We start from the raw sequence: 18411 nt of genomic DNA on the forward strand, positions 1-18411 counted from the left end.
GGGTATGGGGGACTTTTGGGATAGCATTGGAAATGTAATTGAGGAAAATAAGTAATAAAAAATATTAAAAATTAAAAAAAAGAATGCACAGGAAACAGAGAAAGCTTCACACCCCATGACTAAGAACAAAAACTCTTTGGGGGGGGGGTCTCCAGAGAAATACCCCAAGGTCTTTTTTTTAATCAATGTCTTCTACCAACAGCCTTAGCTATGCACAGACATATTTTTCTAGCACTTTTATACTATTCAACTTTACTCAAAAATCTAGAAACACAATTGAAAACATCTGAAATACTACCCCACTATTTTATTTATTTATTCACTTATTTATTTATGAGGTATGGGGGTAGGGGTTGAACCTATTGCTACATGCCTGCTAAACAGGCCCTCTACCACTGAGATACACCACCAGCTCGATACTGCCTCTAGAAGTGACATGTGGCTGCTATTAGGAGCATGGGGTGGCAGGCCCTTTCCAACAGCTCAAAGCATCTGCATCCTGTCTCCTTTCTCCCAGGGAAAGGCCAGGTTTGATTTTCATTCTGTATTCCTGAGAGAGGTTTTAACTCTCTCCCCAGAGAGAGGGAAGCCTCCTTCATCTTTAAAGTTGTTGGGCCCCCCAAGATAATTAAAACCTATGTCCTCCTTCCCACCAGATGCATGGCAGCCTGGTAAGTCACACACATCTTTGGTCTGTAAGGGGGAGATCCTAAGAAGACAGCCGTGCCAGAAAGACCTCTCAGTCTACCTAAAGCTCTTTGTACACACGGCAGCCCAGCAACCATGTGGACATCGGAACACCTGCTCCAGAGCTGGGAGCTTACTCAATAGGGTGAGGAAGAAAATTCCCCACTGGCAGCTTAGCCATTCTGGCGCCTTAATGAAAACTGAGCACACCAGAAGCAACCATCAGTGACTAGCCTAGAAACTGGGGGATACACAGTATCTGGGAAGAACTAACCAAGAGGTGGGTGGGATTTATCAGCGGTTACTCTACCCCACACCCATCCTGGTTTCCTGTGATTGGCTGAGCACATAACCACGTGGAAACTCCAGAAATACCAACTCCCACAGAGGAACCAGGCCAGCGTAAATCAGCCCACGGGGCTCCATCTCCACGTCTCAGTTTCCATAAACTATTTTAATCTAGAAACCACATCTATAGGCAAAGGCAGGCTGCCTCTTCTGGGGGAGTCCACCTAAACCATCATTGTCACCCACACACAGCTGCACTTCCCACCCCCACCCTCTCCACCCAAACTGGCCCAGCAGCTTCCCCTGTCTTGTGAATACCCATCTTGCACAAGCAATTCCTCCACACCTACACCTTCTCAAGCATGTGAGGCCAGTAGCACAGAACTGTAAAGAACTCGGCACTGGCACAAGCACATAGTTCACCTCCCAGCCTTGCTCTTGTTAGACCAGGAACAAGTTAATCTCTCCTACCGCAGCCTCTTCCCCCCACGAAGCCTACCCCACGGGTTTGTCATGAGGATTAACAGTGATCATGTATTTAAGACACTTAGCAGGAAACTTGGCACAAAATAAGACTCACTCCCAGCCTCAAGGAATTATGGGACGGGTAGAAGTCTTCCCTTCTTAACCCTATCCTGAGTTGATTGCTCACATTGTACGTCGTTAACCATTCACAGTCCCTTTGCATGGATTTGTTGCTTTGTGTTAAAGAGGCAGGAGAGTTTCTTTTTCTCTACCACACAGAGCAGGGCTGAATAGATGACGATATAAAGAATAGCCAAATCGAGGCTGATTGAGTAGAAGTCTGGATGAACAAACTCACCCTGCTCCCTGCAAACTGCCTGAAATTTGAAGCAAATCTTCCTCCAACTGTCAGAGAAAGAGATGGAGAATCAAGATAAACATAGCAAAGATATAGACCTGCAAACCGACATCCAGTTAGCACAGCACCATAGAGTTACCCTAACACACCAGGTTGGGCAGAATAGGTGAGAACCATTACTAAAGGTCAGATGTGGAGCTAAACAAAAACTAGTCGCTAGCTTGCTAGCCTGTGAGCCGATGCTAAGGGTAAGGATGTCCCATAGAAAAGGGTGCAGGATGGCTGAGTGAGAGGTAATCTAGACCATCATAGTCAGGATTGATTGTGTCCAAGGGAGACAAGCAAAGAAATTCTTCTGTGTTCACTAGAAAGACAGGCTGCAGTTTCACATGGCCCAATTCACTTGTCACTTGTCAGATGTGTTTCTCCTTTCATAAGATATATCCTGGGAGACATGGCATTGCCCGATCCCCGATTTTCTCTCAGAATTCAGGAGGCCACAGAGAGAGACCCTGAACCTCTCAGTTTGTGTTTTTTTTCAAACCTTTACCACAACCATTTCTGACCAAGAGATTTGGGGACACATGCGGTTATTAATTCTTTTCTTCCTGTTTTATTGTTGGTGGTGGTTTGTAACAGTACTTATTCAAAGAGCTTGTCCCATCAAGTTAGTCACTGCTCAGAACCTGCACATGCTCCACACTGAGCCGATTCCACTTTGTATAGGAAGAAACTAAAGTCAGATGTGATATACACACTTGTAATATCAGCATTTGGGAGTAGAGACAAGAAGATCAATAGTCCAAGGCCAAGCTTGGATACATGAGACTCTGCCTAAATAAACAAGTGAATGAATGAATGAATGAATGAATGAATGAATGAATGAATGAATGAAATAATCTAGCCTCGAGCATTTTGTTATATCAAACAAAACAGAAAACAGTACAATGGTCATCCCCTTCCATCTTCAATAGATATTTGGTCTTTTAGTGTGTGTGTGTGTGTGTGTGTGTGTGTCTGTGTCTGTGTGTGTCTGTGTGTGTGTGTGTGTGTGTCTGTGTGTGTGTCTGTGTGTGTCTGTGTGTGTGTCTGTGTGTGTGTCTGTGTGTGTGCGTGTGTGTGTGTCTGTGTGTCTGTGTGTGTGTGTTTGCGCACGCTGATAAAGGGTGTTTTAAAATTAACTGTGGGGATGCATGTACACGTCTATCATTACAAAAATTGGATTAAATACTTCTTTTCATCCTGGTATTCAATACTTTATCCTACAGGTCATAGTATGTCTGCAAGTACTCTATTGCTGACATAGACTCTGAGCTTCAAACACAGTAGATTGAAGGTTGTGTGGCATCTAAATCATATTTTAATAAATCTATCTTATAAACCTCAGCTCTGGACCTATCTCCCACCCTAAAAGTTTCTCAGACTTGTGAATAAGGAGGATTTCACTTCAGAAAGAGGAAATGGACTTACTCATTATTGGTATTTCTTCAGTGAACATCTATGGGTCACCACAAGAGGGCAGGTACCAGACAGTGAAAACACAGGATGGACAAGGGTGGGCGCATAGTCCACGGTCGTGTTGTTTTGTTTGAGTTTGGCTCTGATTTTGTATTGGTTGTATAGGGTACAGGATCAATTAGCCAAGACTGGTCTCAAATTCACTAGATAGGCAAGGACCGCCTACATTCCCAGCCCAGTCTGCCCTTTTGTACATACGCAGTTGGCCTTCTGTATCTCCAAGTTCTGTATCTCCAGATTCAATGAATTACAGATAGAAAGAACCCAGGAAAACTATACTGACTATGTTTAGACTTTATTTTAGACTAGATCCCACTAGATCTTTATTTTAGTTCAGGCTGGCCCTATGTTACTAATTATCCTGTTTCAGCCCTCCCTAGGGCACAAATTACAGACATGCACCTCTATGCACATACGAAACAGACTTCATGTCCTTATCCTTGTTCTTTAAATAATACTGTACAGCAATTCTTCAGATAGCATTTGCATGATGCTAGGTATTAGAAGATACCTAGAGAGGATTTAAAGTGTATGACAACATGGGCCATCAAGATGGATCCATCAGTGGACAAAGACACTTGCTACTGAGCCTAAAAGACTTGAGTTTAAGTCCTGGAATCTGCATGGTATGAGGAGAGAATCGATTCCTGAAGGTTATCCTCTGACCTCCACACACGCACACACACACACAGAGTGAAAAATTACATCTGTGGGAAAATATGTATGGGTTAAGCAAATAATATGCCACTTTCTATAAGGAACTTGGTGACCTCAGAGAGACCTAGACTCAACCTCCAGTCTCCATGGATACCAGAGGATGAGCCCAGCCTCCATGGATACCAGAGGATGAGCAGATGCTCATTTTCTTCCAACCCAATAAACAAGCACATAAAAGAACTGTCTTAAGTCATACTCAGGAAGTAAAATAAACTTCCTCTTTCCAATACCATCCTCCCCACTTCAACAACAACAAAAACTATCCTACCATACCTTTAAACAACTCTCAAAATCAGAACCATTTTTCCTTACATTTCCTCCGTTCCACCAGCCTCCATTACCCAGCAGTGCAAGACTATCTGCATGTTGTCTTCTGTACTTGTGCCTCTTTCAGGATCTCTCACATTTGAGGGAAAAGTACCTGAGTCACGGTTTAGTTTGAGATTAGCCCCCACCAGTCCTCACTTTCCCTTGCTCTGTCAAAAGGGAAACAGGGTGGTGTGGCGTGCCTGAAGAGAAAAACCTGTTGCCCCCGAGGTCCATAGCTGGAAGAACATTGCAATCAGGAAAGACATTCCAGAGTGAATCGACGACATAAGAAGCCAGGAAGACTCAAGGAGGGTCACCTCCTGCTTACCCCAGCCCAGGCCCTCAGTACCTCCACAAAGACACATCGCATGCTTGTTTCTGTTGATTCTGGCCAAGTTGTTCCCTAAGTCCATCATATACACCTGACCTCATGCTCGAGTCACTGCTTTCTTCTGTTTTTTTCCTAGCTTCATTTGTCATCATTTGAGCCCCTCTCTCCTTGGCCTTTTCCTACATCTCCAAGGTTGCCTTTTCTTGTACAGTGGCTACTGATGACAGAGTGTAAATCTTCCAATGGCTCCATCCCTTCCATGGGAATGAAACTCGCATGTCTCAGCTGCTTTCGTTATATGGTTAGTTGGTTTGGATTTGGCTTGGTTTGGTTTCATTTAGGTTTGGGGTTTTTAAGAGGTCAACCTTTCCATGTAAGCTGCATGTATCTCAGACCCCAAGGATCCTCCTCCTCCTCTTCTTCCTGAGTTCTAGGCCTACAAGCAGGTGCCACACAGCTTTATTTATTAATTTTATGTTGGAAGTGCTAGAGGAGCCTGTATGCTAGGTAAATTTTTTTTAAGTGTCCTATCAAGCTTAGCTTCCACACCCCTTCATACCCTGGAGACCCTTCTCAAGATCCCCACACTTGCTGGTGCCACATTTGAGCTTTTGAGACCCACTCAACAAGTGATAATGAACGATAGTGAAATGATAGGGTGAATGAACTCTCATTAGTTACCACCAGCAGCAATGACAGCAACACCCCGCCCCGCTCTCATAGTACAGACATCTGCTAATGATCATACCCCGAGTCCAGAAGTAAACTGAGGAGGGGACTCCATGCCACCATGGGCACCTTTCTGAAGCAACACACACATATTACCCTGTGAGCTTCATGCTAGTTCTTGAATGTGAACAGCAAACATCTCCCTAGCAAAACTGGAGTTGGCATGGTGATTGATCGTGAGATGTGTCCGTGATGTGGTAGAAAATGTCAACACTTCACCTCTACATAGACAACATGAACCTGTACCAGCAGGTTAGTGTAGGGAAAAAAAAATAACAAAAAGTGAAATGGGATTCGGAAGTCCATGTGGAGGCGTCACTTAAACTTCTGTCACTAGTCTTCCAACACCTCCATCTGTACAATGGGATCATAGCATAATACTATCTACCTAATTTCTCCAAATTCCATCCTCAGGTGAAGCCCTCACCACAGACAGTAGTCTGCGCACAGTAAGGGCTCAAGAGATAATAACAGATAACACTGTATTGGCCATTTTGCTGTGAGGGTCAAGAAATGAAACGCAGCATGAACCTATATGAAACACATCAAGTAATGTAAAGTCCCTAGTTCTGGGCTGTGTGGTAGCCCTGGTGCCCTGACAGTGCCTGAAGACGCCAAGGTGACGCCAAGCTCCAGCTTTGGTCCCGGAAGTTTCCACCAGAATGCCCTAGGGTCCTAGCCGGCCCTGGGGAGGGGCGAGAGGTTCAGGGGAAGACTGCTGGAGAGAAACGGGAACCTACCTGCTTTCACTGCATTCTTTCCGCTCCCTCACCCTCAGCCACTTGCGGAGCAGGAAGCGTTTTCGGCGCGGGGACGCACTGGGTGTGGAGCAGTTGGACCACGGGGTGTCCTCGTCGCTGGAGGGCGTAATCTCAATGGACGGCAGTTGCAGGAACTCCTTGCCGGGGGCCAGGACGCCGGGTAGGTCTGGGGCTACCAACCCCGCCTCCAGGCTCTGCTCCTGCACGTTCTTCATCCGGCGCATCTTAAAGCGCCGGCGGCGAAGCGTGGGGGTGGACGAGCTGGACCACACCGCGCTGCCCTCGGGCGCGCCCTGAGGTTCTGGCACCTGCAGGGCGGGCAGCTGCAGGTTCTCCATCATGTTGGCCGCCGGCATCGGGGTCCCTGGCCGCTGCTCCGTGCCCTCCGCCTGCAGCCTGGCTCGAGGCTCCCTCTCTCAGCTCCCTTCTCTGGGGCCCGTGGCACTATCCCCTCTCACGTTCAGCGGGAGACTCGAGCCTGCCAGTAGATCAAGTTCCTTTTCCTGGAGCGCCGCGAGGAGGGGACTGAAGGGGACGCCGCCTCCTGCGGTCTAGAACTTTAAGAAGTGCGCTTCCTCGCTCAGTCCGACGAGGGAAGAGGCGACCCGGGACGCAGTGACAGTCGCCTGCCAAGCTTTGCCACCCGGCTGCCCTCCTGGGGCTCCCCTTCGCGTGCCCGTGTGTTTGTCTTCCGCTGCGCCCGCTTGCTCGCTTGCTCGCTCTGCTGGTGTCTCTGCCTTAGCGGGACTCGGCGGCCCCGGACCCCAGGGAGCTGCGCAGCAAACTCTCAGTGGTTTGCGTCCAGCCGACTGCGTTGGGGAGCCGGCTTGGCGCTGTAGGAGAGTGGAGGACTGGAAGAAGAGGCGGTGGTAGGAGGGAGAGGAAAGAGAGAGAGAGAGAGAGAGAGAGCAAGGGAGACACTAGATAAAAACAAAAAAAGGTGGAGGAGGTGGAGCGGGGGGGTGGGGGCTGAGGAGGGAGTGGGTTGCTAGCCTGAAAGGACACGCACAGGCAGCGACAGCCAGCGACAGCCGTGTAACTGTACACGGAATCCCTTGGGGAGGGACTATACCTCCGAGTCAAGGCTGCTCCAATCAGCCTAATGAAATAGGAGCACAATCCAAACTTTCTCAGGGCAACGATTGGCTAAGCAGCTCTGGTTAGCAAACTCCCTGTTTTTTTTTTTCCCCTGGGGGAGGGGAATCAATGGATTTATCCCTCCCTCTCAGACCACCCAAGATACAGGGTTGAAGGAAAACTGGGTGACTTTTCAGCCAAATCTCTCTCCTCCTAAGAAATGCGTGTTCTCCGAGTTGTTTGGAGTGCTGACCAGGAAGACAGGGCATACATAATCAGAAGGAAAATGGAAAGTTCCTGGAGGCTGCTTCCAAAATGGCAAGCTGGGAAGAAAAGACAGTTCTGTAGAATAAGCTGAGGACACCAGACACGAACACAAAGACAGACGATAGGGTGGAAAGACACAGGACACACAGGACCATTAAGGGAAAGATACTGGATACATGGTGTGTGGCCTGGCCAAAATTATAGCCCCATTATAAGTGAAAGGCAAAGAAGCTGAGAGGAGTTAGCCGGTGTACCACCCTCAGAGGCTCCAGGGAGTCAAGTGCATCCTTGGACATTCCTGAGACTATGTGATGCTGCTTCAGCTTGCTGGGGAATGGGTTGGATCACACCGTTTACTGTGGCCTCAGACCTCTGAACAGAAATATGGACTAGTCCTGCCCAATATATCAGTGTGCTATATCACCGCCCTGCTAGAGGCAGGTGAACCCTAAGAGGTGGGATGTACAAGTGATCTGCTTTAGGAAGACATTCTGTGTTGGACTGAACTTTCTGGGGTACAAGCTTAACACTCAACGACCCCCACCCCAAACAAGGAATTTGCCTCTTCAGTAGGAGACCGGAAGGAACAGCAAAGACATGGCCCACAATCTGGCCCATTCTCTTTGCTGGTATTTGTTTGTCCAGTTTCCCTTTGGATAAATAAAAATCACATCCCTAAAGGTCATAAGAATCCACTTCAGGCCTGGTGTGGTGGTGGTAGCACACACCTTTAGTTCTAGCACTCAAGAGGTAGAAGCAGGCACATCCCTGTGAGTTCAAGGCCAGCCTGGTCTACAGAGGGAGCTCAAGAACAGCCAGGGCTAATCAGAGAGAGAGAGAGAGAGAGAGAGAGAGAGAGAGAGAGAGAGAGAGAGAGAGAAATCCACTTTAAAATAGCATATACCCCTACAGGTCAATAAGACATCTGAGGTAACAGCTGTCTGTCATGTCCTGCATTGACACATGGGAAGCTAAGACATCCTGCCATTCATTATGCAACCTCCTTGAGGCTGTGAGTAAAAAGGAAGTGCATCTGGTGAAGGGCCAAGGTCCGGTTCACCCTAAGCGATGGCAGAGTATCAGTCCCTTTCCTGACCCTTCACATCCGGCTGCCGGCTTGCACATGATTCACTATCACTCTATTTTAGCTCCCAGTGGCAGAGAAAGGAGAAACCTCTAGTCATCAGGTGTCAGGCCTGGCAAAGACCTGGAAAGTTCTTCCGGCTTGGACCAGGAGGATGGTCTGTGTCTCTTAACTTCAGAGTCGGTCAGGGATCTACATAGTTTGTTCACTGTCTTAGATCCTTTCCATGGAGGAGTGCTTTGCAGGAGGATCTGACAGCTTCCCAAAGAACCTGCCTCTTAGATGGGCTGTTCATGTAAGAGAGCAGAGTCTCTCTTGCTCAAGGAAAACAGGGCATTACCAGTTATTCTTTGAAGAAAGAAAAGGTACAACACACACACACACACTTGCCATAGGCCTTCTCAATTTAAATTCATAGCCTCAAAATGAAGATGAACCACCAACTTCTTCCTCCAGTGCACTTCAGACAGGTGTCCCACCCACGAGTCTGGACCTAAAATCCTCTAATATTTAATTTAAGCTTCAGGCACAGAAGTGGTGGAGAATTACTGCTTACATTTCCTCTGGTCTAAGGTAAAAGCTCAGCTGGACCAAATCTAAAATGTTCTCACATGCAGATTCCAGGAGCATCCCTCATCCCTGCCTGATCTTGTCCTTCACTCACTTCTGCCTGTAGCCTCGTCTTTTTTCTTAAAGCTTTAACCTTTTCACTCATCAAATCCCCAGTCAAAATTAGGAGTTCAAGTTTATTCTCACTTACAAAGCAAGTCTGAGGGCAGCCTGAGCTAGGCCTCTCTGTCTCTGTCTCTCTCCCTCTCTTTCACACTAATGTGCGCTCGAGCACGCGAGCACACACACACACACACACACAGGGGAGGAGGAACAAATACAAACTAACAAAAAGAAAATCAAAACCTCACTGCCCACCACCACAGCTGTCTCTGTTTACTTTGGAACACAGATAGTTGCAGCTGCCAGCAGATGTCCCCTCTAAGCTCCTCAGAAAGAGCCAAATGTCTCTTCCTCTGAACCCTTCCAATATGCTTTTGATTGGCATGTGACCTTTAGAACTTGCAGAAAGGTTTTAATACATCACATTATACCTTCCTAGCGACCTTAGGACTAAGGCAACAGAAGTTACTACCCTCTTCTTGCAATCATGAAAATGGGGCAGAACTGCAAAAAAACGTATCCAAGGACTCCCATGAATGGCAATGACTGATACAGCAAGGCCAGCATCAGACCTTCAGAAAGCAAGGTAAAGGCCAGCAAAATCATATACTATGCAAGAAAATAGTTCCCTGATAGTTCCGGACTGCAGCTGTTCAGTTGCAACAGCTGTTTTACAAGGAGGCAAAAGACGCCAAATTGGAGGAGGGGGCAGTTTCCCAAAGCAGCTGATGGAGGAGAGTATCAACGGCCAAAGAGTGCCTACAACTCCCTTTCAGACTTGCTCTCTCCCCTTTCCCTATTCGCCCTCTCTCCTGTTAACTCTAATGACGCCTCAGTTTGCTGGGTAACTGACCTCATCTCTTTGTATTGTAGGTTAGGGGGTTGCAAACAGGTGGTGTTCAGAATGCCCAACCCCCCCCCCCACACACACACACACCTCCAACCCCACATCTAGGCCTCCAACTTTAAATAAATGGATCTCATATTACCAAGAGACTGTTGTTTATTCTCAGCAGTACAGGCTCTCCTTTCCTGTCGACACAAGACACCCAACACCTGTCCACTACTTCTGGAGACTCACAATGACTTAGTCTATTATGCAGAGAACCTAACAGCTTTGAGATAGACATTTCCTGAGCACACACTTATAAACGTAACCCGAGAGAACATGCAGTCACCCACCAGCCCAATAGGCAGAGACTGTCCCACACTGCATTCACCGAAGTGCATGGGCAAGAGCAGACAAGGAATAGAGTGAATGGAATTTACAGCTTGCAGGAAAGCTGGAGATGTGGACAGAAACATAGCAGCCGATGCTGTAACATGGGCAGATAGTTCCCTCTTTTTATCAGCGAGTGCTTTGTGCAAAGAGCAGTGTGGGGGACTCATGCTCAATGACAAACATTTACCCAAGGTTAAGGCTGGCTGAAGACTGGAATGCATGGCCAAGACGAGTTGGGAGTGGCTTTCTTCTTGGGCCTTTAGAAGGTAACTGGAGCCTAGTTAGAGGCTGTGGAAGAAAACAGATTGTCCTTAAAGTCCCATAGCCATCCTAAAAGTCCTTGTATCTGAGGCTCAGGTTTTCCAGTTTAAAACAAAAGCAATTTGGCAGGCACTTGGCTCATTTTTATAATCCCAATTCCAGGCTCCCTGGGGAGGCGAAGACAGGAAAATTCATAGTTCAGGTCCAGCCTGACCTACATAGCAAGATCCTATCTCAAGAATTAAATTAATTGAAATCATTGGCTTATGAACCAAACAAAAATTTGTCTGAAATGACTGTTCTTAGCTGTAGGGATTTTGATCACTGACTTCCCTGAGGTCTAAAAACTGCTTCACCACCTTGCCCAGTGAACTAGAAACCAATCACTCGGGTAGCAGGGTGGCAGGAACAAGGTGAAAAGGGTATGAGGATAAGAGGGAAAACGGAGAGACTCCCTTGAGTCCACTTTTCATATGTGTCTTCTATTTTCTGAATTCTCCCTTGGCCACACTCCTTGGAGGAGCTAACTGCTTAGGAAGACTAGGAAAAGGACAGATATGGTTCAGTGTGTAATGTTGCATGCCACCAAACCTGACCACCTGAGTTCTTGTGGTCTATCTCTGGAACCCACAGACTAACAGGAGAGAACTTACTCCTCCAAGTTGTCTTCTGACATCCATGTGCTCAACCCATACACAAGCACTCACACATGCAAATAAATAAACAATTTCTGTTGGATTTTTTTTTTAAGGTAAGAAAGAGCAATGCTAAATGTATGAGGCTGGGGAAGGAGGGTAGACTAGGAAGTCAGCTCTTGCTAAATACACTCTAAAGAAACCACAGCTGACCAGACACCACATCTAGCCCCTCCTGAGGAAAAAGAAGAAAGCGCTCTAAGATCTTGATGGAAATTCTCCCATCCAGGGAGTGCTCTTAGCCTTAGGGAATGCACGAATTTGGCAGAGGCTTGCTTTCATTAGCCTTCACCAGAGCCGGGGTGATCTCTGAGGTCACCTGGTCATCCTGGGAGAAGGGCAGCCACCAGATAAGCCCTCTGGTTTCACAGCTCTTCAGAGGATGTTTTCGCAAAACATTTGGCTGTCCTTGCCCGTGATGCTGTAATATCAAAGTACAAACAAATGCCATCTCCTCTTGTCTCTTAAGTCTTGCAAGGACAATCTTTGTACAAAGCAGGGCTGGCAATAACTTCCTAAGGTCACCCCATCTACCCTGGATTGGCCATGCCATGCTGTACATAAGTAATTCAGCTGCACTCCTCAAAGGCAACATAGAACACCCCCTCAGGAACACTGAGTACAGCCATGCTAGTAAGGACTCTCTTTTCTTTTCAGTGGCTCATTATCAGATTGGATATTGTCATTTCCCACCTGTGTACTCAAGATTGTAAGTAGCAGCTTTCTCCCAGAGTGCTCTCGAACTCTGGAGTCACAGCAACCACTTAGAACAGAGCTTGGCAAGTGATGAGCATTCTGTTACTCCAGCCTTTGTTGTGTCTGATTGCATTTCTCATTCCCTTGTTAGAAACCAGGACTATGTTGATCTTCATGTTGATCTTCCACTCCGTTTAATTTGACAAGTAACTGGTAAGTTAGAGCACTGTGTACACGCCTTGCTGAGCGCCCAGAGACAGAGCAAGAGAAACCCAATACAGTTTGTGCTGTGCGCTGTGGCACCCTGGCCAGCAAGTCCCAGTGAATCATATGCAGATACGATGTGAATGGAAAGATTAGAATACTTTAACCAGAGGGGAATAGGTGGTCCTTACAGGACACATGGAGGAAATGGTATTTCAGACTCAGAGAGTAGGGCGTGGAGTTGAACCCCTGTGATCACAACACTTTGAAGGCTGGGGAAGAATTGCTGTGTATTGAGGGCCAACTTAAGCTAGTGACTTCTAAGCCAACTTGGGCTACAGAATGAGACTTTGTCTTTAAAAAAAAATCTCAAGAATAAAATAAACAGAGAAAAATAAGACAGTAAGAGTTTGAGTAATGAAGCCACTGAGGAGTGAAAATGGTGTTTTAAAAAGTAAAGAGGTAGATTAGAACAGACAAAGCAGTGTCCTGGGAGATGAAGGGAAACAGACCTGGCTGTGATATGGTGAGTGTTGATATTAGATTTCACTCTTTAAACAAAAGTATGTCATTTAAATAGCTCTTGTTTGCTTGTTTGTTTGTTTGTTTGTTTTCTTTTTTGATGATTATTTTTTTGCTTTTGTTTTTTTTTTGTGAAGAAAATGACATTGGTGACCTATTACTGAGCTGTATTTGGGAGAACATTAACTCTGATAACTCGTTGAAATACTTGTTGAAATATCTTAGAAAAGCAAAGGTACGGAGCACTGGACCAATTAGGAGGCTGTCAGCCAATCAAGGTTTTGGAGTACTGACCTTTTGAATGGCCAGCAGTTCAGGTGAAAATAGGGATGAAAACATCTGAGACAGGAATATAGACGGGATGAGAGGAACTGAGGGAGGAAAACGGGACTTGTGGAAGACGTCAGAGACACAGATGCAAGCAAACCAAGACTGAGATATGACTTGGAAGTCACATGAAGAAGAGAATCAACATTGCTTGCCTGGCTATGGCAAGCCAGACGTCATGAGAAGTGTTTCATACTCAAAGCCCCGTGAGGATGCTCCCAGCAACCCTGGAGAATGGCTCTCAAAATCCCCATATTAGAATATCGAGAGGACTATACAGGATGACGAGCCCACGTTCACACGAGTGGGGGATGGGTGGGGCTAGAGTTAAGGTGGGATCTCTCTACAGCTCATGCTTTTTATTCCCTGAAGACTGAGACCGTTCCTTCACCTTTGATAATTAGGTCTCTCGTGACCTCTGAGGCAACAACCACCATGGAGAGACAAGAAATGATATTGCTATTGGTGAGAGGGTAAATACGGAAGGGTAAATGGCTAGACTGCGTAATTAGGCCATCCTTTCGAGAAATGGGTCAAAGACATTCATTTTTAAAGCATTCTTTTAGTCAGTGTTTGTTTGTTTGTTTGTTTGATAAGAGGATCTTGCTGAGCAACCAGCCTTGAATTCACACCCTCCTGGTTCAATCTCTTTTAGGGCCTGGGGTTATATTGTGAGAAATCATGTGTGTGGAGGGTGGGAGGCAGTCATGGTTTGTGTTTCTCTGTTGCTTCCCTTTTAATTTGTGTGTGCTTTATTTTCTGAGAGGTGCGGTGTTTCAAGGGAACAAAACGTGACTGCATGATTATGCTATTTAAGAGAGTTCTGCTTAAACCCGCTAAGAAAATTGAAGCCTGGTGGTGTACCTGGTAATATAACAAATCAATCAAAAAAATCATTTAATATTCCCAGACTCTGGGCACATCAAGTAGGTACTGTAAAGAGTTTTCAAAAGTTTGTACAGGAAAGTACTCATTTCTCCCTAAAAATATTTCTTTTGAAAGCTCTTCACAGATGACTCTGGCTTCAGCTGCTTCAAATCTGGAGGAGGGGTCGGGGGAGGGCGACGAGGTAAAAAACCAGTCTCAAAAGACCAATTTGAAAGGAAAATGTACTTGGAGAGAAAAGTGTTCCAAATGCTGTGTGAACGCATGGCAGAAAGATCCCAACGCAAAGAAGGTTAAAGAGGTAGCAGTGTGTAGCCCAGGGCTGCAGGTTACCAGAGGAGATTTCCAGGTAAAATGAAGAGATGCATTTCCAGGAAAGACACGCAGGCATGTTCTAGTTTTTACAAGAATACTTTTTGTGGCTTGTGACGGTTTTTTCAGCTTCGTGAGGGTTGAAGAGAAGCCATGTCACCCATAATCTTAAGCACTATATTTTCACGATACTAAAAAAAAGCCCAGAGGTGAGATTGGGGTTTGAAGTCATTCTCCTGATCACAGAACCTCAGGACAGTGGAACTCCACTCAGCCACGGCTTCACCATCCTCACTCATTTTGTTCAGTGGGAAACCAAGGCATAGAGAGATGATGATCTACTAAAGCACAGACAAAGCTAAGCTTTACGCATAGAGGGTTTTGCAAGCCCCTTGAGATTAGAGGTCAGAGCTACAAGGTTAACTCGTTCAAAGGGAAGGCTCTTAAGCTGTGGGGAACGGTTCCTTTAAAGCAACTGAGCAACCAACCCTTTCAGTTAATGGGCACTCAAAGCTGTTTCTTTGCCCATAAATTGGAAAACAGTAGCCACTCTTCACAGATAAACAAGCCAAGACTTGGGACCACTTGAGCATCATGCTTCAACCACTGGTAGAGTTGACCAGAACTCTCCCAAAGCTTTATCCTGAGATGGGACACTGAAATCAGACAAGTAAATCCAGAGATGGGCGCCTGACGTGATCTGCTGACACATGATGCTACATCTGCCAAGCACCAGGGACATTCCTCTTTACATACTAAGGCCAAGCCCAAAAAAAAAAAAAAAAAGTCACTTTGTGACAACACAGGAAGAAGTCGAAGAGAACTGGACTCAAAAGATGATTTCCATCATAGGCTTTCGTAACCCAACCCTGGACTCAGTTCTGACAACACTGTGACTCATTTCTCTTTCTGCAAGCCACAAACGTAGAGGGAGTATCTGAAAAGAATTCATTCTGTCGCAGGTCTGCATGGACTGTGGCCCTCTCTGCCTGTCAGCTGTTTCTCCTTTTCAGGAATGCTCCCCATACATATAATGCTCTCTGCCCAAGAGCTGTCCCAAAGGCAAGCATCATGCTTGCTTCCCAAGTCCTCTCCTGCTATTAGGCCTGGACCACTGCGCCTATACTTGGCCTCGGTGCCAGTGACTGCACAAGATTTTACACAGTCTGAAACTGAGACTCGGGAGGATGAATACTGGAGTCGCGGCTGTACCTCTCAGAACCTCCAAACTGGAAAGAATTGCTTTAAGCGATAAGTGGCCTATGAACATAGAGTTAAGTCAGATGCAGTCCCAGAGGATCGCCACAGTGTAGGAATTCGAGACCAGTCTGAGCAATAGGGGGAAATAACAAAAAACAAAAGCTAACAAACTAAAAAACCAGGAAAAGAAATGGACAAACAAGATAGATTTAAAAACATTTTGCTTACTGGGGAGGCAACTTTGTCGGTGTTTTCTGACGTTGCTTGTCATAAATGTATGTGGCAGCCCTGGGTTCAATTCCCACAACCACAAAAGAAGCTGTATTATATTATTTTAAATACAAAAATATGTCTTTACAAAGAATTTATTAAATTGCACATTTGGATAGGTGAAATTTTCCTTTAGCAAACGGAATAAAGCACAGGTCTTCTTAAGTACTCTATTGAATGACACGGTGTCCACACTTTAAGGGAACTACATCTCTGAATGGAGCCTGGACTTGTGGGTGTGTATCCAGGATAAAGGAAACTTCACTTCCTATTCCCTTACCCTATCCCTAAATGAAGCAAGTACCTTTGGGAGACGTTATTCTGTCTAGTAGTTGGACTTTTTTTCTTCTTTGTTTTGTATTTGAGACATGGCTCACTATGAAGCCCTGGCTGGCTTAGGTAGATTTCACTATGTAGACTAGACTGGTTTGGAACTCACAAAGATCAACTTGCTTCTGCCACCTGAGTGCTAGAATTAAAACTCAATGCCACCACATGCATCACAGTTGGACACTTTTATAAAGACTTTCCTTAGTTGAAAGAATTATAGGCCCCGAAGGGACGTTAGGTATTTACTGCAGTGTTCACCTTCCTTTTATCCTGCCTCACAGATTCATGGTGAGAAATGAAGGCACTGGAAAGGGAAATATTGGACGCAGCGGTCACAGAGCTGAGGCTGGAAATGTCTGTGTGTCCATCAAACATCTGTGGCACAAACTCTACCTTAGTAACTTAGTAACTTCTTTCTGAACTAGTACTTTGACTTCAAAAATAATTTTAAAACAAGTTGCCCAGAAGAGTCCCTAGCAGTCAGGCTGTCACACACACATCTAATTCCCCCATGAGCCCACAGAGAGCAAGGCGTAAACCAAACCCCAAGCACTGTGCGAGAGCTAATCCCAATGTTCAAATGATTCGATTTGCACAAAAGATCTAACAGGGCCACCATCTGCATTCAGGAAGACTCCTTACTTGCAAGAATAGAATGCCTTTATGTAGGAAGTTCTCCTAATGTGTTTTAATTTTTTTTTAAACTTTTTTTGGTGAGTACAGGGGGCTGTGCACACCCCCTCCCCAGCATGCATTGGGAGGTCATAGGTCATACAATTAGTTCTCTCTCTCCACTATGTAAGTTCAGGGCAGAAGTCAGTTCTTCAGGTTGGCAGAAAGTGTCTGCCCAGTGAGCCATCTCTCTGTCTCCCCTTCCCCCAATTCACTTTAAATATTAGTTTATATTATATTATCAATGCACATATTTATATTAAATATTACACAACTTTGCAGGAACAATATTACTTAATAGAAGTCATTGGTCAATTACTAACGTATGTTCTACCCATGAGTTTAAAATAAGTGTAGGACACTTAAGTCTTAAAACAAATTAAAAGTCCACCAGATGTAGGTTAGAAATATTTCACTCTCCTAAAAAATTTTAGATTCACCTACAGATTCTTGATCCAAGCACTGTATTTTCTCACTTAAGCCATATAACACATCTATGAATTAAATGTCATCCCCCCCCCCACCAACCCACCCCATTTTTAAGATAAGGAAACTGAGGCGGGGGGGGGGGGACTAAGACCTTTATGTATTCAATCTAAGTATTCTTTGTGATTCAAATCTAAGTATTCTCAGCTCAAGCTGTTTTCTTCCCTCCCTTGCCAATCTGTTTCAATGTTATAAAATCTGTTATTCGAACTGATTCTCCTTGCCATTTATTTTCGTGAATATTTTTCCAACTTGGTAAACAAATGAATATTTAGAGCTAAAATTCTACAAATGGATACGTGCTGTTCTCCTGTTTAATCTAGTCAGCTTCTATCAGCTCCTTCAATAAAAACAGACCACCGCATTAATATTAATTTCTCCAAGTATTCATATTGAATTCTTAATATTTTTTAAAAATGTACAGCCCCAAATATCCAACAGACCTCCTTTGCTAGAATTCCCAACAGAGTTTCAGAACGTCATAGCAGTAAGAAGTAGTTTTTACACCATATTCAGACCACATAAGCAACTTCGTTTGTCACTAATTATGTAAATATAAGCCTAATGTGTCACCAACACCTCTTACCTGTTACGGAGTCTACCCATAGGTCTGCAGTAAAATAGCAGGGCTGGATGAGTCCTGCACTTCAATGTCTCTGCTATTGAAAGGCTTGCCAACTGGACACTCCACGGAGGGGACTCCAAATGCAGACGGGAGAAACCCTGGCTTTAAATGAAGTCTGCTATCTTCCACTGGAATGGCTTAGTAAACACTAGAAGACCTTTAATCATTGCTTCTCTGTGGTCTTCTGGTTTGGCCTCCACAGGTAGATAACCTCTTTCCGGTGTAGTCTGACAGTGGCTTAAATCTTGACAGGCAGAGCAAAGTCTCCTTTCTTGAAAGCTTGTTCACATGATCTCATTCCATATAAGTGTGCCTTCTCTGCAGGCTGGACCTTGGACTTTGGACCTTAGAACCTGGACATTAGTTTCTAATCCACACCATAAGGAAATTCCCCACGTTGACTACAACAATAGTTAGTCGGCACTCACTGGTCCCGAACGG

At 45.3% G+C, this 18411-nt stretch overlaps 1 protein-coding gene across 4 annotated transcripts in view; it reads right to left on the minus strand.

The window, feature by feature from the left end:
• The window catches only part of Gramd1b (GRAM domain containing 1B), a 169499-nt gene extending 162479 nt beyond the window's left edge, over positions 1–7020 (minus strand). For 2 of the 4 annotated variants that reach the window (XM_029482064.1, XM_021171296.2), the window contains exon 1: positions 6143–7019. In XM_029482064.1, coding sequence (XP_029337924.1) covers positions 6143–6519 — 377 coding nt within the window. In that variant the 5' untranslated portion in view covers positions 6520–7019. Of the gene's footprint in view, positions 1–6142 lie in introns of all 4 variants that reach the window. The other 2 variants (XM_029482063.1, XM_029482062.1) reach the window with 1 other exon arrangement.
• Positions 7021–18411: the final 11391 nt, after the last annotated feature.

This window comes from Mus caroli, chromosome 9 (assembly GCF_900094665.2).
Source record: "Mus caroli chromosome 9, CAROLI_EIJ_v1.1, whole genome shotgun sequence".
NCBI classification, from domain to species: Eukaryota; Metazoa; Chordata; class Mammalia; order Rodentia; family Muridae; genus Mus; species Mus caroli.